Genomic DNA, 27,767 nt, shown 5'->3' on the forward strand with positions numbered 1-27,767 from the left:
ATACTTTACTCCAGGAGAACTCCTTGCCGAAAAAGGTACTAATCAACATGAGCCAAGGGTCCCAAATCTGCCCCTAATTAATAATGATTTTAAACCCACATAACGCACCGTATTGTGGGAAACTTCCTCCTGATCGCAAAGATGGTGATCAACCTGTTTTGAGTCACATGACTCTGAATTCAAAACCATGGAGAAGGATGCTCATTTTGAAGGGGAAATTCACATGTCATTTTTATTAGGGAAGAGGGCCACATCACCCAGTGAAGGACGAGCCGCAAAAAAGCTTTTCAGAACAGGAATTGTCTCTATGATACATTTGAGCACTGCCTAGCCCAACCGCACTGGCCGCTCGGCACTACCATAACACAAACAACACTAAAAAAAATCCATGAAAGTGCACCATGGCAATTCAACAGTTTCAGACAAGAGATGATGAGATCACAGGTAAAGATGGAAAAGACCTATCTGATCATGCAATTCTTCCAGAAGAGCACACATTAAAGATTAAAGGATTCTGTGAAGCACTGACATATTTACAGGAATAGACATGTATAGGGATTGCTGATTGCCCAGAATAGGAACAATTTTGTTAGTCCATACCCTTCAGATGGCTTTATTCTACTTAACCGTAGGTGAAAAAAATTACACTGATGTGCTGGTTACTCACCAATAATGGGTTATATGATTTAAATATGTAGTCTGGAAATTCAAAGGAGAAAACCTATTGTTCATTAGAGGTTTTGACCTTTGCAAATATGCATTGGGATTCTGATTTGCTGGTCACAAAAATATTTTATGAAAGCAGATGCACATCTCAAGGATGGAAGGATGAAATAGCCTCATTTTGCAGAAGTGAAGGTCTTCAGCCCACAGGCTTCCCCTGGCCTCTAGACATGGCACATATTTTGTCATTTGTTGTTGCCCACGCACAATAGGGGAATCTTATAGTGAAGTCACTTCATTTTTCTGCAGAAGAATTTCATTTATCAGAAGTTCACCATGACTGGAAAAATAGAATAGTAACACTGAAGAATCATCAAAAGGAAAGTCTCGTGGTTAAAGCACAGAACTGGACCTGGAGAGATTTCAATTCCCTTCCTCGCTCCGCCACCAACTGTGTGTGAGAAACCTTGGACAAGTCATTTCACCCCTCTCTGCCTCAGTTTCCCCCCCCCTGTAAAATGAAATTAATAATTACAATCCCCATGTCATAGGCAGGCTGCTGAGGCTTAAACTCCTCCATGTTTGCAAACTTCTTGAGGCCTTTGGATTTAAAGCACTATATTAAGCATTACACGGCTTTTATAAACTATGTAAGCCATAATAATAATAGTCATAATAACAATAATAATGCTTTTTGCTCAATAGGGTCTTTACTTCTGAGGATCTCAGAGTGCTTTACCAACATTACAGAGCCATGTCATAGAGGGATATTTCCCTCTCAAACAGAAGATTCCCTTGTCATATGCTTAAGGTATTTCACTTAACAATTGAGCTTATTTATGCAGCCAGCAGTGCAGCCCATGCAGGCAGGTGTAACCTCTATGCAGCAGGCAAGCTAGAGCATTCCTTTATCACCAGTCACGGAATGGTTACGTCCAACTAAAGAGCTGGGATATTATTACAGTGAGCGACAGCTATGAATTACACTGCTTCTGTGTGGTGAAAGCCTAGCTTCTGCATTGCATTTTGCCCAGGAATGAGTGGAGAGTTTACGTATTTCAGGTATGCCTGGTTTGCTCCAGTTTAATGCTTTGAAAACTTATTTGTTTTCAAGTCTTTTTTTCCTTATATTTTTTATCATCATCATTCCTGCTCAGGGGAGGAAAACACATAAGAGGGGAAAAAATGAGTGACTTTTTGTTCATCCCTGCGTCCTAACGGAGGCTGTTCCATTGGACGTTTGTCCACAGAAACCTGTAGTTACAATTGTATTATTCCTTGTTTCTTTTTATAACCTAATTAAATGGTCCCACTTTCCCTTTGTAGGTTCGCTTGGCGTTTTACACTACAGGTTCAACACAAAACCTAAACACAGTGAAGCTTCTCTCTTTTTTAAAAGAGTGGTCATGTTTTTGCAGATAGGATACACATAGGTAGTGATGTGTGCATAGCACACGTGTAAATTAATACTCATGTATACATGATGTACACATCCATATGTGTACACTAACATTGCCTATATAGATACAAGCATAAAACATGTTACATCACGTGTTCTGTTTTTACCCCCCTATACACACACAGGTGATACAGTTCATGTACATAGCTAGGTAGTGATAAGGACATAATGTGTTACTTTATGTGTGTGTTTCATATATTTGCATTATACCCATATAGTCACACAAACCCGATAATGTATACAGATTGTAGGGATGTGTGCATAATACATGTTCTACACACAAACTACATATAATGGTATACTGAGCTCCATGCACCAGGTATGTTGTTATACAGCGACATTAAATCTTTATTTGCAATGTCTTTTTCAGCTCCAGAAAAATACTTTGTCACCTTAAATCTTGTTAGTCAGTCTATGGACAAGTTCAGCAACATAAAAAAAAAAAACCCCACAGGTCAAATAATCAAGGCTTTAGTTACTTGGCAAAGTTTCTTTCTGGGCCCGCAGAGAGAAGACCAGTTGGGTGTATTTGTTCCCTTTGCAGCTTCCACACTTATCTAGCAAACGGGATTAAAACAAAAATCCTGATCAATTTTATTTAACGCTGTTTGGGATTTTAAAAACCCCAACCACCTAAATTCGTCAAAAAGATTTTTAATCCTGGATAATTTTTGTTGAAACACTAATTATCCATCACCTTAATTACCAGAGCAGAACCCCCCCAAGGGCTCCTAATTGCCTAATTGAATAAAACTGGGGAGCAGCCGCCAGCTGGGAACAGTAAAGAGAAACTATTGGCGAGGTTTCCCTGACTGCTGGGGACGAAGGAAAAAAAACACGAGTGGGTTTAGTTCCACAGCCCAGTGACACATTTTAACCCCCACCCCTGTCATTTAGCGTCCTGCACCAACAGCGTCAGGTTCCTTCCCAGTTGGACCAAGCCAGGCGGGGAGAGCTGGGTGGCTGCTCTGAGCTGTCATTGAGAGCAAAGAACTGGGCTCGCTTTTCGCCCCTCTCCAGCTCTGGAGCTGCCCAGGGGGCGTGGGGGACAGGGCAGCAGACGAGGCGTTTGCAGAGTTCGGCCAGGGCCCTGCAGACACAAGCGGGCTCCCAGCGCTGTGTGGCCCAAGAGCATCTGCTTTCCATACCTCTGAGCTGGGGGCAGGGAGACAGGTCACGCTGCACGCTTCCGGCACCGAGAGAAAGGTGTTTCGCCTACCCGGCGTTTTCTTCCTCCGGAGTGGCTACACCTGCTTGTATTTACATGCCAAAGAGCCTCGGCAAAGTGGGGACACAAAAAGCCCTTTATGCAGCGACCATGCCCAGAGTGAGCTAAGAAAGCGGAGAGACACTTTCTAGCTAGGGGGAGACTCCGGGCTCGCTCCGGTTTGCTTCCCTTCCTCTCAGGTTTACATTCCCCCCCTCCCCAAAGCCCACCAGCAATGCTGGAGCGAGCTGCCAGCTGCCCCGTGGGCGCGGCGCTCGCAGGGAGGGAATCGTTCCCCTCGGGCCCGGCCCCCCTTGTGGATCGCCCCGGGCGCCGGTCTCCAGGGGGCCCGGGCGGTGGGAACCCGGCTGGCCGCGCCGCCTCCCCGCCCCGCCCGCATGACGTGCGAGCCCCTAATCGAGGTGACAACACATTGTTTAATGGGGAGTGTTGGCATCTTGTCCGGAACTGTTTACATCTGCGACCGGCTTGAGCCAAACAGTCCGTGTGACATCCTTTGCCACATGCTTCCTCTGCCCCCCCGTGCGAATGGGCTTTAAATCCCCGACTTTCTCCCCAGCAACCCACGCGGACACGCCGCCCCATGGCCACTCGGCAGAGACACGCTCCTGGTTTGGGCGGCGCACGGGGCGGCGCGGGGAGGAGAGAGACTTTGCGGGAAGAGGAAATTTTTCGGTGCAACTCCCAGCCTGGGACCCGGGCTTGCTAGGGCACTTGTGGGGGTGACGGGAGAGAAGTGAGCTGGCCACCTATTGAACTAGAAATCGCTACATTTAAATAGAGGAGAGAGCGGACGAGTGGGGGATGAATATATAAATATATATATCAGAACAGCCTCCCTGGGCATGCCCTGTTCAGATCGGCCTTCATTAACTCCAACAACATAGGGCATTGTTTGCTTTTGAAATAAAACCCTTCCGAAAGAGAGAGACAGCAAGAGGAGTGTTGGCCTCTCGCATCCCCTGTGCCCCATCAGAAGCGCTGTAGGCAGGCTCTGGCTCTCCAGAGAAGTGTAACACGCGTGGGGGTAATGTGCACACGCGTGCTTTTATACACGCGCGCACCTCCAGGCACATCCCTCACACCTAGGCGTTTCTGCTGAATAAAGTCCACCCACGTCTACCCCACACCGTCCCCCCGGCTGCCTGCTCCCTGACCCCATTGCCATGGCAGCTGGTTGGGAAGTGAGCACTGAAAGTGCTCCGAGATTGAAGAGTGAGATTAGTGTAAAGCAAGGAGTCGGAGGGGGCACACACAAAGAGCCAGCCCCAAACCAAAAGGGAGGGAGGGAGACCCAGACTTCTTAACCAAAGCCATGCACCGCAAACATTTTCCCTAAAACTGCCTCCACAAAACCCCTCTGACAGATAGCGCAGGCAAGCCGGGCTGGGACCCAAAGAGGAGAAACAGCAGCAGTAGATCTCCCTGGGTGTCTTTGCGTTGCTAGGCCTGGGAATCCGATCTGCGCCCAAACCGGGCCAAGGAGATTGCAAGCTTCGGGTCACTTTTAAGACATGAAGATGAACCAACATCGCTTTGGGGTTTTGTTTTGTTTTGTCGCTGCGATATTAGAACCTTCTGTTAAAAACCAGTGACGAGGATACTTTGAGTTGCTTGGTTTTTTCAGCATTTTAGTTCGTTTCCTTCTCTCTGTCCCATGGTAGTAGCATCATTGGCGCATTTTTATAGTCAATTAAAAAATAATAAAAGGAAAAGCCAAATCTGTCCTCTTAAAGAGCGACGTTTGAAGCCCCATATACGTAATAAGAAACACTATAAAACCTTTGACGAACTAGCAAGGGGGAGTTTGGACTCGCAACCAGTTCTCTAAGAAATACTTCAGCACAGCTCAGCTCTGAAGACTGTTACATCCTCGCCTAAAACTCAAACCTCAGACTTTAACTTCGTCATGTTCCTAATAATGAAAAGCAAATGTGAACGCAAAAGGGTTGGCCATCGTTTCCCAACATGGATGTTTATTTAGAATAGGGCCTTTAAAAAAAAATCAAATCAGTGGGAACCCTCCAAAAGTAATCTAATGATCTCGAAATGGAGCGAGTCGAAATCGGGTGTATTACAATCGGATTTAAATGTGTTAACATCTGAATAGCTGATGTCCTGTCCCATCACATTTTCATTTATGGAAGAGATATTCTCAGTCCTAGGGAAAGGGTCTCCCTTATTATTTACAGTTTGTTTTCTTTTTAAACTATTAGGTCTATTAAAATATTATAATATTATACACACACGCATATATGTATACACACACACACACTAGATAGATACACACATTATTATACACACACACACACACATATTGAAAAAACAATTAAGAGGCCCATTCGACATTGGTTTTTATACCTGATGATCTAGCTGAAATGTCCTTCAGGGTTAACAGATCGCCGAGTACCAGAGGGGTTTAGAACAGAAGATATCTTAATTAAAAACCCTAATCAAGCAACATTAATTGAAAATACTTTGCAAAACACAGAAAGCATTGCAAGCGGCTGATTCTGAAGGCGCTTAGCATATGCACTTGTGTCTGTGCATATACGCAGACACTGTGCGTACACACACACACATAATATATATTTTACATATTATAATACGCAAAGATTAATATTATACCGTAAGGCAGTATGTTTCACTTCTGGCTGTGGAATTCCGTAGTTTGGCCCTTACTCACCTTATTATAAAGCCTAATCTTTTGATTTACAGCTATTAAAGCCGAGAGGCTCCTGTCCCAATAGATAAATTATAGTCTGAAGTGATCCAAAATAATTTGCAGCTCTAGCTAGGAACTGCTTTAGCTTTTTAGACTTGCCTTTCGCCTTGTGAGCCAGAGTAAAATTACAAAGAGTTTCTCTCTAACCTGCCCCCACTCCCCCAGCCCCTTTCGAAATCAGGTAATAGAGTCAAACTCTCAGGAGAGCTTCACATCTGCTTAAAATATTGTCCAATGAAATGAAATTCTACAACAGATTGTGTTTTTAATATACTGTACACCACTAGCCTGCATACCAAGTCCGCAGAAGGTTTGTGTATCGCTTTACCACAGGATATAGGGGCGTATTAATAACTACAAACACACATTAATCGGATCGAGGCTTAACGAGTGCGGATCCAGAGGTGTGTAGGGGAAGGTGTGTGCTGGAGCTGTGTGTGACGTGTGGGAACATCAATAGCCGACTGTATTAGATACACAGAGAGATACACATTGTCCTGTAGGTGCATAATCTGTTTTGCAAATAAATACTCCTGGGAGATGGAAACCGTAGCTTTGGGCTACTGTTTTGAACTGTGATCCCTAAAAATCCTAGGCTGAAACCCCATAAACCGCCGGCCCGTGTATTGTATGAAACACCTGATTTTAATCAGAGCTCAGCCTTCCGAATAGACACTTCCAGTTCGCATTAGTGCTCGTGCAAAAGAGCCGTGTTGGAGCAGCAGCGCCTAGTGCAGAAGCGAAGTGTCTTGTTCCAGGCAGAGAAGTCCCAACTAGCGCGTCAGACAGCCCGGCACTGAAAACCCATTAGCGCTTCAGCTGCAGAAACTCGCTTCCCGAACTCCCACCATGGGTGGCTTAAGGGTGGGAGCAGCAGGATAGGTGCTGCAGACACACAATTCTAGTTAAAGGCAAGTTGGGGGCATTCTGTAGAACTGGGTGTGTAGAATGAGATGCTCACATCTGCATCACACACACCCCCATTAGAGCTGCTAAACTACAAAATAAAAACGACTCCGTGCTCCTCAGCCTTCTGCATCAAGGAAAAAAAAGATAGCCCGTTCAAAAATGTTCAGCTCCTTAAATAAAAGGCAATAAATAAGCTTCGGTATTTTACGGGGTATTTTTTTTAATGCGGGCCTGTAATCCATAGGTGGAAAAATCACAGTATTAATTGCAAGACAACTTCCCTAATAATGCACTCAAAAGTTGCCCATGTACATTGTAAGACGCACGCCTTTGTGTGTACATAGCCACATTTCTAACTGTGAGAAAGGTGTGTGTGTATTACACATATGCACACACAGCTATGTGGGCCGGTTGGGTGTCCTAATGGAGCATATTGAAAAAATACAACCTCAGAGGTAAGTTACTGGGCCTTGCCCTGGCGCTGCGGGTGTGAGTTGTGTCCTTTTAGAAATAAGTGTTTAGACGTGTCAGTTTTCAGAGACTGGTAAAAACTCTCACTCCACTTTGCAATGATTCAAAGGGAAGCAAACTATGCGACAAATGCAATTTGCTTTATTATTTATTAAGCCCGTATGTAGAGTCGTACTCTTATTTCGGACAGTACTGTTGAAAATTTGGAAGAGCAATTCCAACCGAAAGAAGGGGGAAAGCCACGGTCTGGGTGGAGGTAGGACTTGGACACGGTAAACCATGAAAAAATATCCTCTGGCCGTGGAAAAAAAAGTAAAGATGCTACATAATAATACACCTGAATTACAAAATAAACCCTTGAAATAGTAAGGGATTTGTGTGTATCTTTCATCTACCTGCCCCTTTGGAAAATTAAAAGTTTATACTACAAAATAAAATAAAATAAACCTAAAATACGAGTTAGTTTTCTTCCCCTTCCTATCGCATGGTCGTTTAAGAATCTAATTCCTCGTTCCCAGCATTGGGATACAAACTTCACTCTTCTTACCTGAAATAGCTCTCACCTCGGCACTGCCATGACCTATGTTAAAAATGTATTTACATGCAAAGGGGCAGCTCTCGGATCCCACATATTCTTGTAACGTCCAAGGATTAATCAGTCCTGAAAGACTCAGTGTGAAAGTGCCCCCCGTTTAAACAAACTAGACATCACTATTGTAAAAGTATTCAAATACAAATGTAAGTAGTACAGAGAATGAGTTGGAACTTACAGTCTCCAGATATTTTGCACAAAGCCAGAGTGAAACAGAAACTAAAAAATAAAAATAAAATACAAAATAAAAAAGCGCAGCTTTTGACAGATTCAATAGGCACCTAAATTCCCTACTGCACCAAAACCTTAATATCGACCCAGCTAGGAAACACAGCAGGTATTTCAAGCTGGGCTCTACAAGCGGTGGGGGTCGGAATAAACCCACCCTTTTCCTACAGCAACCCAACTCCTCGTGTGAAAATTCAGCTTTTCAAAAAAGAAAGGAAGGAAGGAAGAACGAGTCCAGGCGATGGGGGAAAAAAAAATCTGCCGCAAAACTTAGTTGAAATTCCAAAATCACAACCTATAGAAAGACACCCCCTTGTCGTGCCCCCCCCATACCTTCTTAAACCCCCTCCCCCCAGCTGAGAGAGTCTAAATCTTTCCGTTTCAGCGTAGGAATCTGCGAATCCAAACCCTTAGTGAGAAAGGATCCATTTTGATACAAATTCTCTTCCCTTCTCTCTCTCTCTCTCCTAAATAATTGTCCCTTAGACTAGTGGGGTTTTTCCCTCTCTCTCTCTCTCTCTCTCTCTCTCTCAAACGTTAAGTCTCTTTGGAACCTGAAGACTAGTGCCAAACGCAGATCTCTAGCGCCCACTATTTCAAAAGCCAGGAATATTATTTCACAAGACTTGGAACGACTCAATAAAAAAAAAAAAAAAAAAAAAAAAAAGTTGCTATCCCCTTTCGTCAACTTTGCAGCTAACTTTCGCTTCTCTCCCCCCCCTTTATTGGCCATCTCTGCTCTCCTCCAGCTCCTCCGGGGTGAACCCCACCAAAGCGCTTCTGGGGTGCAAGAGAGACCCCCAGCCCGCAGGAAACTGCGAGCCGCCGCTCTGCTGAGCCCAGCGCGTCTCCGTGCTGAGCCGCTCACACACAAAAAAGGGGTGGACAGCAGGGCTCTCGCATCTATTTCGCTCCAGGAATGAGAAAGGGCACGAAAAGGGGGCTCCTGCCCCGCAGCAGCACCCACCGCCCAGCCCTCCGGCGGCACAGATCCTGCGGGACCCTGGAGGGGACCCTGGAAGCGGAAGAAGGGAAAGAAAGGACCTACTTTTGGGCAGTTTTCTCGCCCTCGCCTTGGATCTCATCTTGTCGGCTTGTGGATTCTTCTCCTCCTCCTTGAGCCCAGAAGCAGCTACACACTATCTTCATCTCCCAAGCATTGTCAGTTTGGACACCTTCGCACATGCGCACAGAGCATTCAATCTGACACCCTCGCCAGGGCCAAAAAAACTTTCCAATGTATTCATCACCATCAGGGGGTTTTTTTTGGTCCTATCCTCTTCTTCAGATCACTTATCTCCCCCCCCCCCCCCCCAGCACCATCATAGCCTTTCCCTGATCTGCCCCTTTAAGAAAAATCAACCCACTCTAAGCCTAACCCTTTGTACACTGACCTTACACACTGGACAATATTTAAGGATCAAGGTACCATCCTATAAAGAGGTGATTATTTATTATTAATTATTATTATTATTATTATTTAATAGCAATGTTGTAGCACGGAGATTGTTAGAGGGTGTCATTCTGTAATTGCGAATATTTTAAACAGGCTTGTTTGGGGTTTTTTTTAATTAACTTTTTAATTTACTGTAACTTTTCCTTTGACAGCCAGGTTTTTGGGGTTTTTTTTTACTTTGATTCGGAGGTTTGCGTGGCTATTTAAAATAATTATCTGGGATTTGCCACATGCTATCATGTAATGGTTTTCACAAGGATATTCCTTTTTTTGAATGCCGTAACGAGAATGTCTGCTGACATTTTTGTGTGTGAACATTTTAATTAAAAATTAAAACACCGGTTTTACACTTTTTCAGGCTTGGGGTGTGTGTGTGTGGCACTTTTGCTATCAGAGTCCTTTCTTTATTACGCCGTGCACATTTGCATATGGACAATATTGCTAAATATATTTGTAACCTTGATCGTGCTAGTAGGGGAGTCGGAATTCTGTTTGGGTTATTAGCCAAGAGCGGCTGCATGTAGCACAAGATGCAGTCACACTTAATCTGTACGATTTGGCGTGGCGTGTGTGTTTCTGCACTTCTTTTTTCGACAATTAATTAAGACAAAATAATATGTTAAAAGGTTAAAAAAATAGCTCGCCGGGGTTTTTAAAAGAAACTGAGAATTAGGATGCTGGGTTAAAGAGAAACATATGGTCCAGTCTATATTTGTGCCTTTGATTCAAAGCTCTGGCAGGTACCTGAGTTTGGATTTCAGAAGGATTCTATACGTTTCTCCCCCGCCTCCCCTCTCAAACAAATCTAGCTCGACCTCCTGTCTGGACTGGGCCATCCAGTTCTGAGGCTGTCCCTTCCTGGATGGGGGAGATGCTCTGCCTTACCCATCCCCTACCCACTGAAGGGGCTCTGAGGAGTAGAAAAGACCCTGGTTTGGAGAGAGCAAAGATGAGTCTCATGCGTTTGCATTTTAGGTACCAAGGCAGAGCCATTTTCTGGACGCCAGATAGAATAGTGATCGCCTCCTTGGGAATATTAAAAATACTGCTACTCCTAAGTGATCCCTGCCTAGACATTGGAGTTGTCCGTGATCCCCGGAAGTGGAGGCACAGACAGATCAGACAGACCCTCTTTGAAGACAGGAGTGAAATGTAAATAGCTGGGTGATTGATGTGCTGTCTTTGACTGCGGAGAAAGCACTATTTTAATTCAAGTGGCCAGGTCAGATGGTCACGGAGGAAGGTTGAAAGGTAGGATTTAATGAGATTAATATGGAGGGAGAGCGACTTCATAAACATTCAGGAACAGAAGCGGGCTGGGGAAAGTACTCCGGTTTGCAGTGAAGGTGCAGAAACATATTGGGGACTCGGCGAGCAGAGGCGTCTCACTCTAGGGCATTCCAAAAACAAAGGGAAAGTTAGATGGGTGGCTGGGCTCTCTCCTGCCAGCTGAACTTTTGCACTGCAGGTGGGAGGGGGTGGTGGAATTATCCTTGCTAATTACTGGGTTTCCCTTCCTCATTGCCCTCTTTAATTGCAGATGGAAGCAGGGCCCTTTTAGATGCTACTTATTTAGTAATAGGTGGGGAGGGGAAGAAGCCCAATTTTTTTAATATACAGATAGTGAAACTTCCAACCACGTGTCGCGAAAAGCGCTGAAATGCGGATTGCAGATTTCTTTCTTGAAAATGTAGTAATATTCAGAGAGTCGTTTCACTTCATTGTGCGGACCCGCAGGTTGGAAACTCAAATTGTTTGTAGCTTAAATGTGGAAACAGCAGAGCTGACGTTTAAAATCAGTTGAAATATTTCCTACAAAGACCGTAGGTATCTTCCACACCCCTAAAATGAGCTGGTAATGAAAGACCCAGGTTTGGGTTAAACTAAATGTTCTTTTCTTTTCGACATTATTGTCCATTCACTGTTTTTGCAGAACAGACATGAAAACAAAATCTTGATTTTTTTTTCCAAATGGCATTTAAAAAACTCGATTTAACAAATGACAACGGGGCTGGAAGACTATAGTAACAGGAGTCAGGGTTCAAGTCCAAACAGCAGATTGGTTTGAAGTTAAGGGTCTAAAAGCATGCTATTGCTAATTGCACACGGCTTTGCCTTTTTAAAAAAAGAATTCTGCATGCAAATAATTCTTTGCTGGAGTCCGAATCTACAAGGGTGGATCTTGCATTAACTATTAGCAAGAAGAGCATTTCTCGCACAAGACATATACATATTAGAACTCCATCGCCTTATATCTAGGAAGCAATGAACTGCAGACAGTGCTTCTGCTAGATGATCTGTTTAACTCTAGTGCTAGAATCCAGCTGTTTGGCTGAGTGAAGGTGCACTCAGGTGCGTATGAAGAGCTTGCACTATACCAGAAGGTCAAATCACCTTCACCTGTGAAGAGAGCACAGCGGAATCTCGGGGATTTTTATATACCCCCAACCACCCCGGCACAGCTGTCCCTTTCCCCCTGTACAGCAGGCGAACGTGTAAAAACGGCTATTAATACGGATTACACAAAGGTATAATTGAAAGTAATGTTCCCTGGCTGTGCAGAGACATCTCTCTGATGCAACTCTTCTTAATCATAAGCCTGCCTTTCGATTGCCAAATATCCAGCATCCCGATGACATATATGTCTATATTTCCTTCCAGAAATAATGCAGCAACGGCGTTCCACTAACTGCGGCGTCCGACTTGTGTTAGCAGGACTTTCTCCTTACAGATTCCTAGACAGTGTCGGGGACAAGATGGACTCTCTATTCCTCTAAAAAAAATAGACCAATTTTATTTTTTCATTACAAATTAAACAGAGGAAATGAAATGCAAAACAAAGCAAACGAGCTCCCAACTAAGGCAAGGCAAAGAGATTGGGAGCAGCCCTTAGTTTTACTTTGAAATGATTTTCACGTCTTGTATTAACAACGCTGATGTAGTAAATATGTGCACAGTTTAAATGTTGCAACAAAGATCGAACGGATTTCTCTTCGGTCCCCCATCCCTTCCTCCTCCCCCTACCATCTTTCCTACAATAATTTACAAAGAAGGAAATATACCATGGGGGGGAGGGCAGATTTCCCTCCCTCTCCTCACCATCCCCCTTGCAAAAAACAGGTACAAAACTGACATCGGATTTACCCTAGATTATTCGGGGGTGGGGAGGTGGAACTAAAAAGCCAAGAACCAATCTCAAACTGTATTTATTTCTCTCTCTCTCTCTCTCTCTCTCTCTCTCTCACACACACACACACACACACACACACACAAAATTATTGAAAGTGTGCTTTCCTGATTCGGACAGAGTGGAGTATCTATAATTGAACAAGAATCCCCGCTGTTTTCCCAGGGTCCCCTTTTACAAAATTGGTTTTAGATCAAAAACATTTTTTGATTGTCTTGTTCTTTAAAAAAAATCCAAACAAATCGAGGAGTGATCTCCGTTTACATTGCCCTCCTGCTAGGTTCTAACGAATATGGTTCGATTCGATGCGCAGAGAAGACAGCCGGCTAACACCCTGGTTTTACATGCCTTTCCCCCAGCCCCACGTCCCTGGTTTATACTCCCGCACAGCGCAAAGGCTGTTTTGCTATATTTCCGACTTGACCTCCCAGGGGGAAGAAACGGGACTGAAGACCAAATGTTGGTGCTCAGCAAATCCCAAACACCCAAGATGAAACCTCTGGCCATCCTCAGATACCCATTCTGCGGCTTGTTGTCAAAAGCCCGACGTCCCTGGCCGGAGCAGACGTGCGACCTGCTCGCCGGGTATTTGATTTTACAAAGAAATCCGTATGATCCTCTTTTGCACCTGTTTGAATACGTATCGCTTGCATGGATAAGTGGAGGGATTCCTTGCTGCTCTACTTGCTTGGGCTGGGGAAGGGTCACTTGGGAACGCCTGGCCTGGCGAGTGGAGCCACATAACCTTGTGTTCTATCCCCACAGCGCCACCGCTCCCCCAGCTCGCTCTGTAGCCCTGTACAATGATTTCAGAGGACGCAGACAATACGGGTGAGTGGCTGAGCAAGGCCCAGGGAATACCTGCCTACCTCTGGGGGATTTAACGGTAGCTCGCCAGGATCCCCAAACGCATGCTGGGTGCATTCCTGCAGCTGGTTTCAGGCTATACCCCCCGGAGGAGGTCACTTGGAGGCAGGATCTTAATCGTTTTCCTGCCCCATGCAAATGCTCAGGCTTTTACATTTTAAAACAAAAACCACTGGCCAGGAGAGAAGAGTACAGAGCCCCTTCTGCATTGGGGTCATGACAGGGGAATTGCAGTTAGCCCAGGCACACAATCTGGGGCTGGAGAGGGTGGGTCCGCCAGCCGGGCACACGCACAAACCAGTCCTGGGGAGATCGCCATTTTAAGAGGCTATAGGATCTGCCTCTGCCCCTATTTCCACCTTCATCTCTGGTTTCTCATCCAGCCAGGGCACCCCCCTCCCCCCCCCCCCCCCACACACACACCGGCGCGCGGGTTATATTTTAACGGGGCTCTAAGGTGGATACTGGAGTGGTTCTAATTTAAGAGGTCGCCTGGCTGGCATTTTCATTGCAAAGTCCTGGGCTTTCTAGACGTTGTGAACTTGGCTTTGAAAGTACTGTACGCACCAGGCGAAACTTTGCGTGCCAGGATCCACGTTTAAAACAACAGTTAGCCCCAGGTGGTCATCTTCACCATCAGCCACGAAACAGGCAGGGTAGCCCTGTCTGGGAGCGGCCATGTCCACAGAAGCACCCGAGAGGCGGCTTTCAGGTTGTTTTCCACTGCTTGGAAAACATGGGTTTACACTTGGCAAGCCGGTGTGCACAAGTGCTTTTTAAGTAGTAAAGCAGATTAAAATGGCTGAGATGTTGTGGCTCGAGCAGGAGCTGGGGCACCTGCTTTCTCTTCCCGAGGATTTTAGCACAAATGCCGATTGTTCCTGCCCAGCGTTGGAGGGAGATTATACAGAGAATTATTTTTAAAAAATACGCAAACTCCCCTGGGCACAAGAAGGGGCCGCTCTGCTCTAGTGTGAGCGAGGCGCAGATTAGCCGGTAAGAATGTCACACGCTTACCTAGAGGGTTTTTCCTTTTTAATCTGCCATCAATAAACGAAGGAAACAACACACACAACCCCCACATTGTAACCCACGCAAATTCCCTTTCATCCCCGATTATGCCCAGAAATTTCAGCATCTTTCATCCCGGCTTCAAAGCCCCGTTTCGCTGCAGGCACAAGGGGGCAGTTAAGGGTAGACTGGAAACATTTGCAGCCAGGGAGGGTGGCTGGGAGGTCAGCAGCAATTGGCCAGGGGGGGGGGGGAGCCAGAACCCCGAACTCAGCACTGGGCCGGTCAATGAAGGAGGAGCTGCCGTGCAAAGCTCCTGGTTGTCGCTGCCTGTGTTAGTTTCTTTCACTTCGCTGCGTCGAGCCTGTCAATGGGAAAGTTTGTGTTTGTTTAAATAACAGATGTTTACTGCTGCCCTGGAAAAGATCTGTGTGTGTGTGTGTGTGATTAATTCAAAGGATTCACTACTGGTCACAAACCGATTTGCAAAAGCTCCTGGTCCCCACACTGAAATGGGGCCGCAGCACCCGCCCTGAGCAAAGCCAGATTTACACTTCTGAACGCGGAGTTATTCCCCTTTACCAGAGGATTCTGCTGGGAAACCCGACGTTGGCCATTCTTTGCCCTGAGCCTGTAGCATTCTCTTTATATTTGTAAGGGTGGGGTTAATAAAACGAGTGTGTGCAAGGGGCGATGTCGGGTGAAAGTGGAGAGAAGCTGAAATGCCTTCCAAAGGCGCTGTTCCGATGAAATGGTCTTTAGAATCAGGTCAACACTTGTGCTACTTTTTTTAAAGGCACGTTATTTACCCAATAAACTGTAATAGCGCCTTCCCTAGGTAAAGATCTGTGCATTTGCATACGCCTTTGGAAAAACATTATTTACCCAAACGCCCCTAAACAGCTGCTTAAGAAACATCATTCCTTATTGAAGGAGAGGGAGAGGGAATTCTGCTGGTCTTCTGCACAGAAAAAAACCCCCAAACCAACAAGAATTCTTAAGGCATTTTTACTAAGAAAATTGGAAATAAAATAGGACGAAAAATACCGATTCTATCAGGCTAATATAATCTAAATATATATCTTACTGCACGTGTCTTCCTAAAGCACAGTTTTCTGGCTAGTTTTTTTAATGTTAAAATATATTTTGATCCAAAAACTAATTTCAATGCAGTTTACTAATTTCCAGGAATAAAAATACTGGTCCCGTTGGGGCCCTGAAAAATTAAGCTTCTTTTTTAAAAAATACATGATCAATTTAAGAATTCCTTCAAATTCGTTGCCGTCCATTGTGTAAATCTACAGTTAGCTGATCCGAAGTAGAGTACCAGCGCACACGTTAAAACAAGGGGCTGCGAAAGGGATCATTCAAACCTCAAATATCCGAGGGTTTAAAATAACATTTTGGATAATTATTAGCTGTATAATTATTAGCCATTAATTGAGGATGATGCACCAGTGTCTTAAAATGCCATCCTGGCAGTTTAATTAGTTTTTGCATGATGCCAGCCCAAATTTAATTAACCCCGACCGTCTTGCATGAAAAATTTAAAATAAATGCTAAATTATTTGTTACATTTGATTTACATGTTTTGTTGTGAGGAGAAGACTTGCTAAATTACACCAAGAAGCAACTGACAGGTAATAAACCATTAAACCGTTTTATAATGGAAAGGGCGAAGTGTCCTGATGTAACAGGACAGACTGTTACACAGCCCTGCTAGGAGATTTGGAATTCTTTTCTGACAGGCCTGTGCATTATAATAATTTAGCCGCTCTGCCGCAAACGAAAACCATTTTGGGGGGAGAAACATTTTTTCCTACCGAGATACATAATTTCTAAAATACCCAAACGCTCTATTCAACGTCCCTGTTTGCTTAAAATTAGCTCAACTCTCCACCTATTTCAAAGGCGGATGCTGTAGCGTTCAGCGAAGTGTGTTGATTTGCAGGGGTTACAGGACCGAGAGGGACCCAGAAAATCTACATCCGTACAAAAATTAATTCTCGAAGGGAGCTCGACACCTTATCCCTCCTCCATTCGCCTGAAACAAAAATGTAGATCCATTTTTTAATAGCCAGCAAACCGGGCACCAGGGGGGTTGTAACTCAAGAGGGGAGTTTCTTTAATTAAGTGGGGGGGGGGGGAGGGAGAGAGAACGGGAGGTTTAAACTGAACTGCGTGCAGATTTAATTTACTATCCTGCAAAAGATCTGATGCCTTCCCAGATAGTGTTATGTTCGTAACAATTATTAAAGGAAGATCCGTTTAGATCTTTACCCCTGAAAAGTCAAACCCCTCCTCCCCTCATTTTTCTCCACACAGATCAAAGCAGCACCAGAGCCAGTTTCTCTGAAGACACGTGGAAAAGAGAAGAAATCGCCGGCATTGTGTTGAGTTTCACGCATTGTTTGCCTGTGGAGAACAAGGGAGCGAATTCCCCCGAGAAGGCAAAGCCCCGAACCTGGAGGGTGTGTGGGGAGAGGGGCGGGGGCGAAGGTGGGGTTCGCTCTATTGTTCCTAATTCATTCTGATTAACAACGATTCCTAATCAAAAAATGTTGGCTTCAAAGTCGGAGAGCCAGGAGGACGTAATGAGGAGTCCGCGCCACGGATCGTGTGTAAAAACTGTCCCCTTCCTTTTTTCTCGGTATAAATAAAACGGGGCCAATGGACGAAGACAGAACAGGGCAACCTTCTTTCGCCCTATATTGAGACTCGGCTACCGCAATTAACATTGCTGCATATGGAGTGAGTCCCCTCCGTGTACATGCCTTCGCCCCCGTGCTAATGATGGCTGCAGCGGAGTTAGCTGTATAATTATTAGCCATTAATTGAGTTCAGGACCTTTTATGGCTGTGGGAAATGAGCAGTCTGACCACTCATTCCAATAAGGGTCTGCACACAGCCAAGAGCTATGAAAAGTCATCCCGGGCTGGCTGGGCCCAGCCCGACACAATCCCCCAGAGGGGGAGAAAGACATTAACGGGGGGAGGGGGGAAGATCGGTAGGTGAAAATGACAGACACTTTAACCGGATGGATTTATTTCAGAACTTTGACGCGGAGTCGCCACGCGAGTGCCCTGGAAGCCGGGAGAGGCAGTTGACTAGAACAGCTTGTCTTGAGGCAAGAAAAGAAACACAAGAAAGTTAAATAAAATAAAGTGCACATTAAGGGAAAGGCTATGCAGGCGCACAGACTCCCCCTGAGCTGGGGGAGGGGGGTTGTTTTCCAGTTACTGGGCTGAGGAATGTAGATCTGACTAGGAGAGAGCCCATATTTCTGGGGACACCCCCCCTTCTATTCATTTGAAGATACAGATAACCCCAGGGCTGGCCCAATCACTGGGGAAAGTGAAAGGCAAAGGGATAATGTTCAGGTTGGAATCTCACTTTGCAAAAATTGCATCGATGATTACCCCGACCCCCGCGCTCCGGGAAACCTGTTCCACATTTAAACTAACTTGCAAGTTTCAGATTTGCGCCAGGATCTGCAAAAAATAAAATAGCCCCCCCCCCGCCCCGAAGTCACTCAAAATCAGCCCATGCGCCCATTGCAAGAATCAATCCGAATTATATTGTTACATAAACCGCGGCTGCCTTCGCTCCGGGAAGAGCAGTTGCCTTCTGGAGCAGGGAACGGAGCCTGGCTCCCAGAGCGCGGTTGTATTAGCCTGTAGGGCACAGAGCAGCCCCCAGAACAGTGGCATTATTGGGGAGACCCTCCGAGGGGAAGCGGTGGAGTGGGAAGCAAGAAACGGATCAAAGTCCGTTTCAGCTCCAGGGACAGCAGGGCGGGCTAAAGGAAGCAGAGCTCCACGTCCCAGCCTAGCACAGGGTGTAGCAAAGAACAGCCCCCCCAAACCAGCAACCCTCCCCCCAGGAAAGCCGCTGGCGGGGTGATTCCAGCTCAGATGCGGGAGGGCGCAAGAGGTTCTGCCTTTTGGTTTCCTACCTAAAGAAACCGACACTGGCTCTGAAAAGGTGACAGATGCTGCTGTTCCCCCCTGTCTTTCTACAGCGCTGGCATGTGGCAGGCAGGAGTGGCCCGTCTCGCCCAGGAAGGGTAAGGCCAGCACATGTAACTGCCTGTGTCATTCGACTCCCTATAGAGGGTCCAGGGCTGAGCATTTACAGGTGGACGGGTCCGGTCTCTGACGATCAGGGGGGTTCGCACTTTATCCCTGGAATCGGAGAAGTGGGCTACAGGGGATGAAGACAAGATCCGCATTGCTCCAAACGTTCTGATTTGCGTGGTTGAATGGGGAAAGGGGAGACCGAGAACACCCCCCCCCCCAGCACGAATCCATATTGCAGAACGTGGGAGCGGCGACTCTAGATTCACTTTGTTACGTATCCTTAACTTCACGTTTCCACCTTCCAATTAAAGTTGCCCAAAATTGCCCACAGCCTTATTTGCATGCAAGGGACTCAGTTCAAAGATGCTAACGTATTGTCTCCTCTTAGAACTTAACATTTCCCTCTTCAGTTCTCACTTGAAAGAAGTTTCAGAACAGTATTCACAGACTGTCCAAACGAACAAAACCTTCCCCTTTGCTAGGAAGAGAAATCCGGTGTATTCAATCAAGGGGGGGGGGGGGGGGTAGAAGAAGAGAAGCATATTCTCAGAAGTCTGCAGATTTTTTAAAAGGCTGCATTGTTCTTGCCTTTTCCTGAAAACTGATTTTTAAAGCACAAACTCGCACGCCTGGAAAAAAAAAGATTAAAATAAAACATCACCGATTTCTTTTTGCACAGTTTAGACTCTTAGAATTACTTTTCTGCAAGAGCTTTCCAAGCACAGCCTTTCCGAAGGCATAATTATCAACTTAAAAAAAAACAAGCAAACAAGGGGGAAAAAAGACCCAGGACTTTCCCCAATGCTCCTTTCTTTGATTTTCATTATTTCAACTCAAGACGATAGCTTAGGACTGTCGAAAGAACCTGACTTCTTCCAAGTCCCACCTGAAAAACGTTTGGGTGCCAATTACGTACTGATCATCTGCAGGCAAAGAGAGGTTGGATATTGATTATTTATATGCCCAGGGAGATTCTAACCGCATCTCCGTAGAAAAAAATGCACACACCCGCAATCCTTTCTGTGCACTCTACATTTGTTTAAAAGGCAAAGGGGCCTCTCCTCTTTTTTTGGGGTGGGGGGGGGCGTTCCTAAAAGGAAGATCCAAGCCAAGCAAACTGGGGAAGTTGAACCACTTTTTGGCTGCCTCTTGGGAAGGCGATAAGTGCAAAATGCCCGTGGCAACCCATTTATGATTAACTCCTTTTCTTAGAAAGGTGCATAATGGGAGCAAACAGGGAGCTGATGGGACATGAACATATTTTATTCATTTAGGACACAAAGCAGCTTTTTTATATATATATAACTCCCTTTCAAATTGAAGGTAGTGAAGGGCATAATTCAATGGAGTAGGCGGGAGGGGGAAACGTATGGAGTGCGAGGTGATTTTGCAGTGATCTTTCATTCACCGGTGGGGGTGTCTGATATACCCAGGCGCGACAGGGAGAGAAATGCGGACCGCGGGCTAAGCATATGCGACAAACGGGGTCTTTGGCTTGGAAAACACCTCCCAGGAACCCCGATCACATGCCTGGAGAGGCTATGCCACCAGAGCTTGGCCCCATCCAGATAGCCCTGTGTGCCCACAACACCATGGCCCACGGGCAAAGACGGGGTACCCAGCTACTGAGCTCTGACCGGGGCTGGCTCCCTTCTCCTGCTTCGCTGAACCCAAACCTCTAGGCAAGGGTTCCTGCATTGACATGGCGGCGTCTAGCTCCGCCTGGCCCTACGGGAAAACGCTCTGCAAAAGGTCATAGTAGAGACGAAGCCTAACCACGACCCGCTATTCATCACGCCTGGGATTCTGTCTACACAAGCCAGCGCATAGATAGACTTCTCCGCTCGTGTTTCTGGGCTGGCTCCGAAAAACCCCATGGGAAGGTTATTTTCGACTCCAACCCACGGGAGTTTTCCTCCAAGGCTCGTGGTCATTTCCACGGCTCCGGGTCTGGAGGAGGGAAGGGCTGTAGATGACCCCGGTGACTGACTAGCTTTTACAAAGACCGTTGTCAATAACGTTCAAATCAGGAGACTCATGATTCTTGACCCCCGCCACCCTGTGTCCGCTGCCCCTTGCCCCCCTTATGTTGGGTGGGGGGGGGGTTCCTCTCCAGCCAGTTTTTCTTGACGATTTCTGTCCTGGTCTTGGTCGCTACCCCCCCCTCCTCCCCGGGGAAAGGAGTCCAAGAACCGAAGGGCGCAGGAACCTGACATGGGGGGGGGGGGGCTGCTGCCTGCTACCCTTCCCCCCTCTCCCCCCACCAGGGCAAAGGCAGGCGTGGCACGAAGCCCGGCGCGCCTCGGTTCTGGCTCTAGCGCGTCTCGGCTGCGTTGACACGGAAGATGGCAGCAGAATTCTGCGAGAACAGAGGCTAGAGCGCGCCGAGGGGGCAGCGCCCGTCTGCCCTGAACCCAGCTCCCCCTGCCCTCCTGGTCTGAGCCCAAAGCACGACTCCCCCTCCCCCCGCCGCTTTCCTCAGAGCTTGGGCTGGACCCTCCCACCCCCCACGGCGAGCAAGGTGCGTTTAGACGTCGAGCTAGCTAACTCGAGTTAACGCACGCCCCTGGCTCCTTTCGCCGTGAAGACGCAGGGGTGGCGGCGTGCCGAGTGGGTCAGGTGTTCTGCCTGGAAACCTCCCTCCAACTGTGTAAGCGGGGGTTGATTCTTGCCGCTCCTCAGCGCTTTCTTCCTGGTCACAAAGTTACTAACAGACACGACTAGATTTAAACCAAAACTACAATCCCGCTCCGCGTCCCCCCTGTACTGACTACACAGCCCCCTTGGGAGACGGATCCGGGCTAGTCGCCTCCCCGCCGGCGGGTCAATTGCTCCTGCACCCAGCCCGCTCTGTCCCCCCCCGTCCCAACCAACACTCTCCCGCTGTTAAAACCAGGCCCGGAGACGCGCTTTACTGGCCCACAACGAGCTAATCCAATAGGAAGGAAACAATAAGAGCCCTGCTCTGCCAAGCCAGCTACAAAAGTACAGAAACCAGGAAAGCCCTGGAGCAAAACCACTCTGGATGTGACCTTAAGAAGATGCAATCAATTCTGCTCTGCTAGGGGGACACCTCGGCGAGACCTGCCCTGCTCAGGGAAACCCAGGCAGGGACGGGAGCCTTTTAACCCTTTTTGTGCCCTAGCCAAGTTCAGTAAACTTCCTCCTCCCCATCAGACAATTAGCCACAAAGATGATGAGAAAGGGCTGGGGTGAGCAATGTCCTCTGTGCATTTAAGAAGTTAGGTAGCAGCTTTACATGCCAGAGGGTTTGGCTTGGCTAGGGGTAGGACTACAGGTAAGGCAGACACTGCATGCCCGGGTAGCTTGGTATAAACAGCCGTGTAGACAGGAGGCATTGCTTAGCAGAGAAGAACACAGACATGCTGGAGCCCTAGAGTATATGTCCTACAGCTGTTTTAGGTGGTGGGGACCCGAGCCCCTGGAATAGAGAAGGATTCATTGGAAAAGGGAGCCGGTTTATGCACCCCTAAGAATTGGTGGTGGTTCGGTCCCATCGCATCACCCTAAATCTGCACCCCTTTGACTCCTGCCCTGCAGCCAACTTGTGTCCCTGCATGGACAAACGGCAGCCAGGACAGCCACTCAGAGGAAGCTGATGCTACAAACACAGTTGCCCAGTGCTACAAAGGCAGGAGGCAGACGGTGGAAGCTGCAGGTTTTTCTCCCAGGCCACTTCCTGCTGAGCTCAAGACACTAGTAATAGTAAACATTTAGAACAGAATGAAAGCCAGAAGCCCCAGTTGGGTCAGGTCCTCTCCCACAGTGAAACGCAGGATCTGTCCACAGTGGAACTGCTACGCTGTTTGGAGGAGTTCGTCTGTTGGGCACAGGAAATCCACCTCCCCTAGAGGCAGTACTAGATCAACAGAATAATTCTTCCCTCTACCTAGCACTATCTATGCTGGGTTTAGGTTGGCAGAGCTCTCTCTCTCAGGGGTGTGGATTTCCACACCCTGAGAGATGTAGCTAGGCCAATGTAAGTTCCCAGTGTACACCAGGCCACAGGCCCCACCTCAGAGAGATTGCAATTTAAATAGATAGAGACTGGGCAGGAAGGGAATGACTTGCCCAAGTACACCCAGCAGAGCCAGGACTAGAACCCACGTCTCCTGATTTACAGGGCCCTATCCCATGGTACCTCCTAAGCCAGACCTGCTGGAGGGAGTTCATCCCTCCCCCCCAACAACAGCCTGTCTATTATTTTTCCAATAATCACCCCTTGAAAGCAGAGCCTAAAGGAGCAGGACAACAGCAAGACCCTACTCCGAGTTTCCCTTTGTGTTCAGATCCAAAATCCCGTCCAATGCACTTACCTGGCAGAGTCATTCATAATTACCCACCTGACTGGGAACCGTCTCTGAATATTCTTGTGCCCTACTCCTCTCTGTATGGGTTACCTCTGCAGCCTGGTAAGGGACAGACACCCCCTTAACACACTAGAGCTCCAAACCAGCCTGATGTTTAATTTCATAGATTCAAGTACTGGAAGGGACCTCGAGAGGTCATCGAGTCCAGTCCCCTGCCCGCATGGCAGGACCAAATACTGTCTAGACCATCCCTGATAGACATTTATCTAACCTACTCTTAAATATCTCCAGAGATGGAGATTCCACAACCTCCCTAGGCAATTTATTCCAGTGTTTAACCACCCTGACAGTTAGGAACTTTTTCCTAATGTCCAACCTAAACCTCCCTTGCTGCAGTTTAAGCCCATTGCTTCTTGTTCTATCCTTAGGCTAGGTCTACACTACCCGCCTGAATCAGCGGGTAGAAATCGACCTCTCGGGGATCAATTTATTGCGTCCCGTCGGGACGTGACAATCGATCCCCGAATCGACGCTCTTACTCCACCAGCCGAGGTGGGAGTAAGCGCCGTCGACAGAAAGCCGCAGAAGTCGATTTTGCCGCAGTCCTCACAGCGGGGTAAGTCGGCTCCGATACGTCGAATTCAGCTACGCTATTCACGTAGCTGAATTTGCGTATCTTAAATCGACTCCCCCCTGTAGTGTAGATGTACCCTTAGAGACTAAGGTGAACAAGTTTTCTCCCTCCTCCTTATGACACCCCTTTAGATACCTGAAACTGCTATCATGTCCCCTCTCAGTCTTCTCTTTTCCAAACTAAACAAACCCAGTTCTTTCAGCCTTCCTTCATAGGTCATGTTCTCAAGACCTTTAATCATTCTTGTTGCTCTTCTCTGGACCTTCTCCAATTTCTCCACATTTTTCTTGAAATGCGGTGCCCAGAACTGAACACAATACTCCAGTTGTGGCCTAACCAGCACAGAGTAGAGCGGAAGAATGACTTCTTGTGTCTTGCTCACAACACATCTGTTAATACATCCCAGAATCATGTTTGGTTTTTTTGCAACAGCATCACACTGTTGACTCATATTTAGCTTGTGGTCCACTATAATCCCTAGATCCCTTTCTGCTGTACTCCTTCCTAGACAGTCTCTTCCCATTCTGTATGCGTGAAACTGATTTTTCCTTCTTAAGTGGAGCACTTTGCATTTGTCTTTATTAAACTTCATCCTGTTTACCTCAGACCATTTCTCCAATTTGTCCAGATCATTTTGAATTATGACCCTGTCCTCCAAAGCAGTTGCAATCCCTCCCAGTTTGGTATCATCCGCAAACTTAATAAGCGTACTTTCTATGCCAATATCTAAGTCGTTAATGAAGCTATTGAACAGAGCCAGTCCCAAAACAGACCCCTGCGGAACTCCACTAGTTATACCTTTCCAGCAGGATTGGAAACCATTAATAACAACTCTCTGAGTACGGTTATCCAGCCAGTTATGCACCCACCTTATAGTAGCTTCATCTAAATTGTATTTGCCTAGTTTATCGATAAGAATATCATGCAAGACTGTATCAAATGCCTTAATAAAGTCTAGGTATACCACATCCACAGCTTCTCCCTTATCCACAAGGCTCGTTATCCTATCAAAGAAAGCTATCAGATTGGTATTTCCTAAGGAACAGCAATGGAGAGAGATTTATTCCAAATCTCACCTATTTTCTTCCACCTCTGAAGGAACCTCTCTGGCTCACAACAGCACTGCCAGCAACATTTCACATCCATCCCTAAAACCGGGAAAAACCTTCAAATAAAAACACCACACACCCACACCCACACACACACCCACACACACACACTCCTGTCCTGGAGCAGACAGAGAATAGCTGTAGCTGGGAAAGTACTTAGAAGCATTTCTCAAGTGGCCGGCGCAGTTTGCATCTCGCCCAAGTCCAGGAAAAACCATCAGAACCCAAAAGAACTCTTCCAACCATGGGAAATCCTAATCCATTTAGATGCAGGAATGCATGAAAAACTGTCCTAGCAAATAATATTAAGAACACACGTTACTATGCAATAGACTTGACTTCTCTGAGAGGTAAACTGCATCCAGAAAGAATACGCCAAGTTCATACCTACTGTAAGAAAACCCACCAAAGTCAATGGGGTTACACCAATGATGAATTTGGATTGCTCCATTTCCCACGTCCAATACGTTGCCATCCAGTGTACTCCAATTCCATTTGTGGGCTGCATGGAGGAGTTGGCAGTTTCAGAGAAAAAAGGATACATTTTCCTAAGTGAAAGTGTTTTGTACAACTAATTGATAAGAAAATCTCCCCCTCCACCACCACCAGCACAAAAAATAATTGTGGCCTTGCTATCTCGATTTTTTGTAAAGCCTGAGTGATCATTCATTCATTATTTTAGATTTTGTGATTTGGGTAGTTTGAAATCTCAGCACATAGTGATCAGTGTAACAGAGATAGAAGCCCTAATCCATTGCTAGGAGAACCCCAGTCTGTGTATCCAAAAATCAAGCCTCATACATCCCTTCTCCCCCTCAATATATGGGCACACAGATTGGCAATTAAAGCACTGGTTTTCAACCAGGGGTACACGTACCCCTGGGGGTACACAGAGGTCTTCCAGGGGGTACATCAATTTGTCTAGATATTTGCCTAGTTTTACAACAGGCTATATAAAAAGCATGAGCAAAGTCAGTAAATACTAAAATTTCATACAGACAATGGCTTGCTCATACGGCTCTATATAGTATACACGGAAACGCAAGTACAATATTTATATTCTAATTGATTTATTTTATAATTATATGGTAAAAATGAGAAAGTCAGCAATTTTTTCAGTAATTGTGTGCTGTGACACTTTTGTATTTTTACATCTGAGTTTGTAAGCAAGTCATTTTTAAGTGAGGTGGAACTTGGGGTACGCAAGACAAATCAGACTCCTGAAAGGGGTAGAGTGTTCTGGAAAGGTTGAGAACCACTGAATTAGAGAACCTATCCAGATTTCCCCTTCTGCTGAAAGCATATCAACCCTTTAAAAATAAGATCACCAGACTGTTTTATTTGACTAAGGGTTTGCTTCACAAATTATCTACCCTGAGAGCTAATGGTAACTCCCCCAGGGGAAAAGATCATGGAGCAGTTTTGTTAGCAGAGCAGAGGGTCACAGTCAGTGAGAAGCTTACTCTGAGGCAGTTAAAATAAAACTCCACTTAGAAAAATGGTTACAACATTAATTGCAAAAAATTGCAGTACACCCTGGGTGTGGAAAATTTTGGGGAAAAATTTCAAAAAGTTAAAAAAACCCAAAACAACCACCCCAACCTATTACCTTTTTCCAACCTGCTCATTCCAGTAGTAATGTCTCTGCACTTCCTTATCCAGGATCTGCTCCATTTATAAGCTATTGGCCAATCTTGCACACACTTTCTCCCTGGCTTCACCTTCCCTCCACATTGAAGTTAAGGGAAGAGACCAGGCTCTTTGGAGGTAGTGTCTGTAGGTATGTCTACACTGTAATAGAACACCTGCTGCGGGCCCGTGACAGCTGACTCAGGCTTGCAGGGCAATAAAACTGCAATGTAGATGTATGGGCTTGGGCTAGAACTGGGCTCTGGGATCCTCCCACCTCACAGGATCTCAGAGGCCAGGCTCCAGCCTGAGCCAGACCAGCCTGTCAGTTGACAGAGACCAGCCTCGGGTGTTTGTTGCAGTGTAGACATATCCTGTGTGTTTTGTGAAGCATTAGGTAGGCTTGGGAGGATTAGATTTTTGTCAGTAAACCTCAATTTCACTGTATACCCACAAACCTACCAAAAATATTTCCACTGATAATCATCTAAATTTGCAGATGGGCAAAGAAAGACAAATGCTGCTTGAGGACTACTTTGAGTAACATTTACTTGGTATATTTGGTCATGTGATCTTGACAATTTGTGTTTTAATGGTTATAAAGATTTAAAGTGTTGAATCTCAATGTCTACGGCCATTGCCTGATCCCGCCCCCATTGCATAATTTCACAACTCTGAAAACTTAAATAGATTTTTAAAAAAGCATACAAATCCCATAATTTTGCACCACTGTGAACATTAAAATTGGTAAAATGCTTAAAAATAAACAGTGATCTGCCCATCAAAAATTATAAAACAAATATTGAATCGTCCAAGCCAATCTATACATCATAAAAGCACCTTCTGTTCCTTCAGATCTTGTGTAGGAAACAAATGATTTTACAACCAATATGTTATTGAAAGTAAAAATGAACCCAATATCTAAATTAAAACACAATCTCACTGAACAATAGTGTTTACTAGACATTTTTAAAGAAGAAATTTGCTAGATTAATATACTTAAGCATGAAGCAAACCCCAATAAATTGCTATCCAGTGAAGGGGTATTAAATTAACTTTATCCTCATGCTATTGATTGGAAGCCACTCCAATCAAACTTCCCTGAACAAGAGTACTGTGCATTCCTGGCAGCCTTTGCTGAATTCAGGAAGGAATTAAGTACCCATCAGCCTACCTCAAAGGGATACTT

At 46.0% G+C, this 27,767-nt stretch overlaps 1 protein-coding gene and 1 long non-coding RNA gene across 12 annotated transcripts in view; one reads left to right on the plus strand and one right to left on the minus strand.

Annotated features, from left to right (window-relative positions):
* PRDM16 (PR/SET domain 16) overlaps positions 1–27,767 on the minus strand; it is a 453,301-nt gene that overhangs the window by 419,544 nt on the left and 5,990 nt on the right. For 2 of the 11 annotated variants that reach the window (XM_065575145.1, XM_065575144.1), the window contains exon 1: positions 9,324–9,461. The exons of 1 other annotated variant lie outside the window; for it this stretch is intronic. In XM_065575145.1, the coding sequence (XP_065431217.1) occupies positions 9,324–9,360 (37 nt within the window). In that variant the 5' untranslated portion in view covers positions 9,361–9,461. Of the gene's footprint in view, positions 1–2,601; positions 2,680–3,270; positions 4,507–8,225; positions 8,267–9,323; positions 9,574–27,767 lie in introns of those variants that run through there. 8 more of the 11 variants (XM_042854065.2, XM_042854064.2, XM_065575150.1 and 5 more) reach the window with 8 other exon arrangements.
* On the plus strand, positions 9,580–19,553 carry LOC101937278 (uncharacterized). Its single transcript, XR_255692.4, has 3 exons — positions 9,580–9,718; positions 13,684–13,749; positions 17,122–19,553. It is a non-coding gene; the product is annotated as an uncharacterized LOC101937278 (long non-coding RNA).

This window comes from Chrysemys picta, chromosome 21, assembly GCF_011386835.1.
Source record: "Chrysemys picta bellii isolate R12L10 chromosome 21, ASM1138683v2, whole genome shotgun sequence".
NCBI lineage: Eukaryota > Metazoa > Chordata > Testudines > Emydidae > Chrysemys > Chrysemys picta.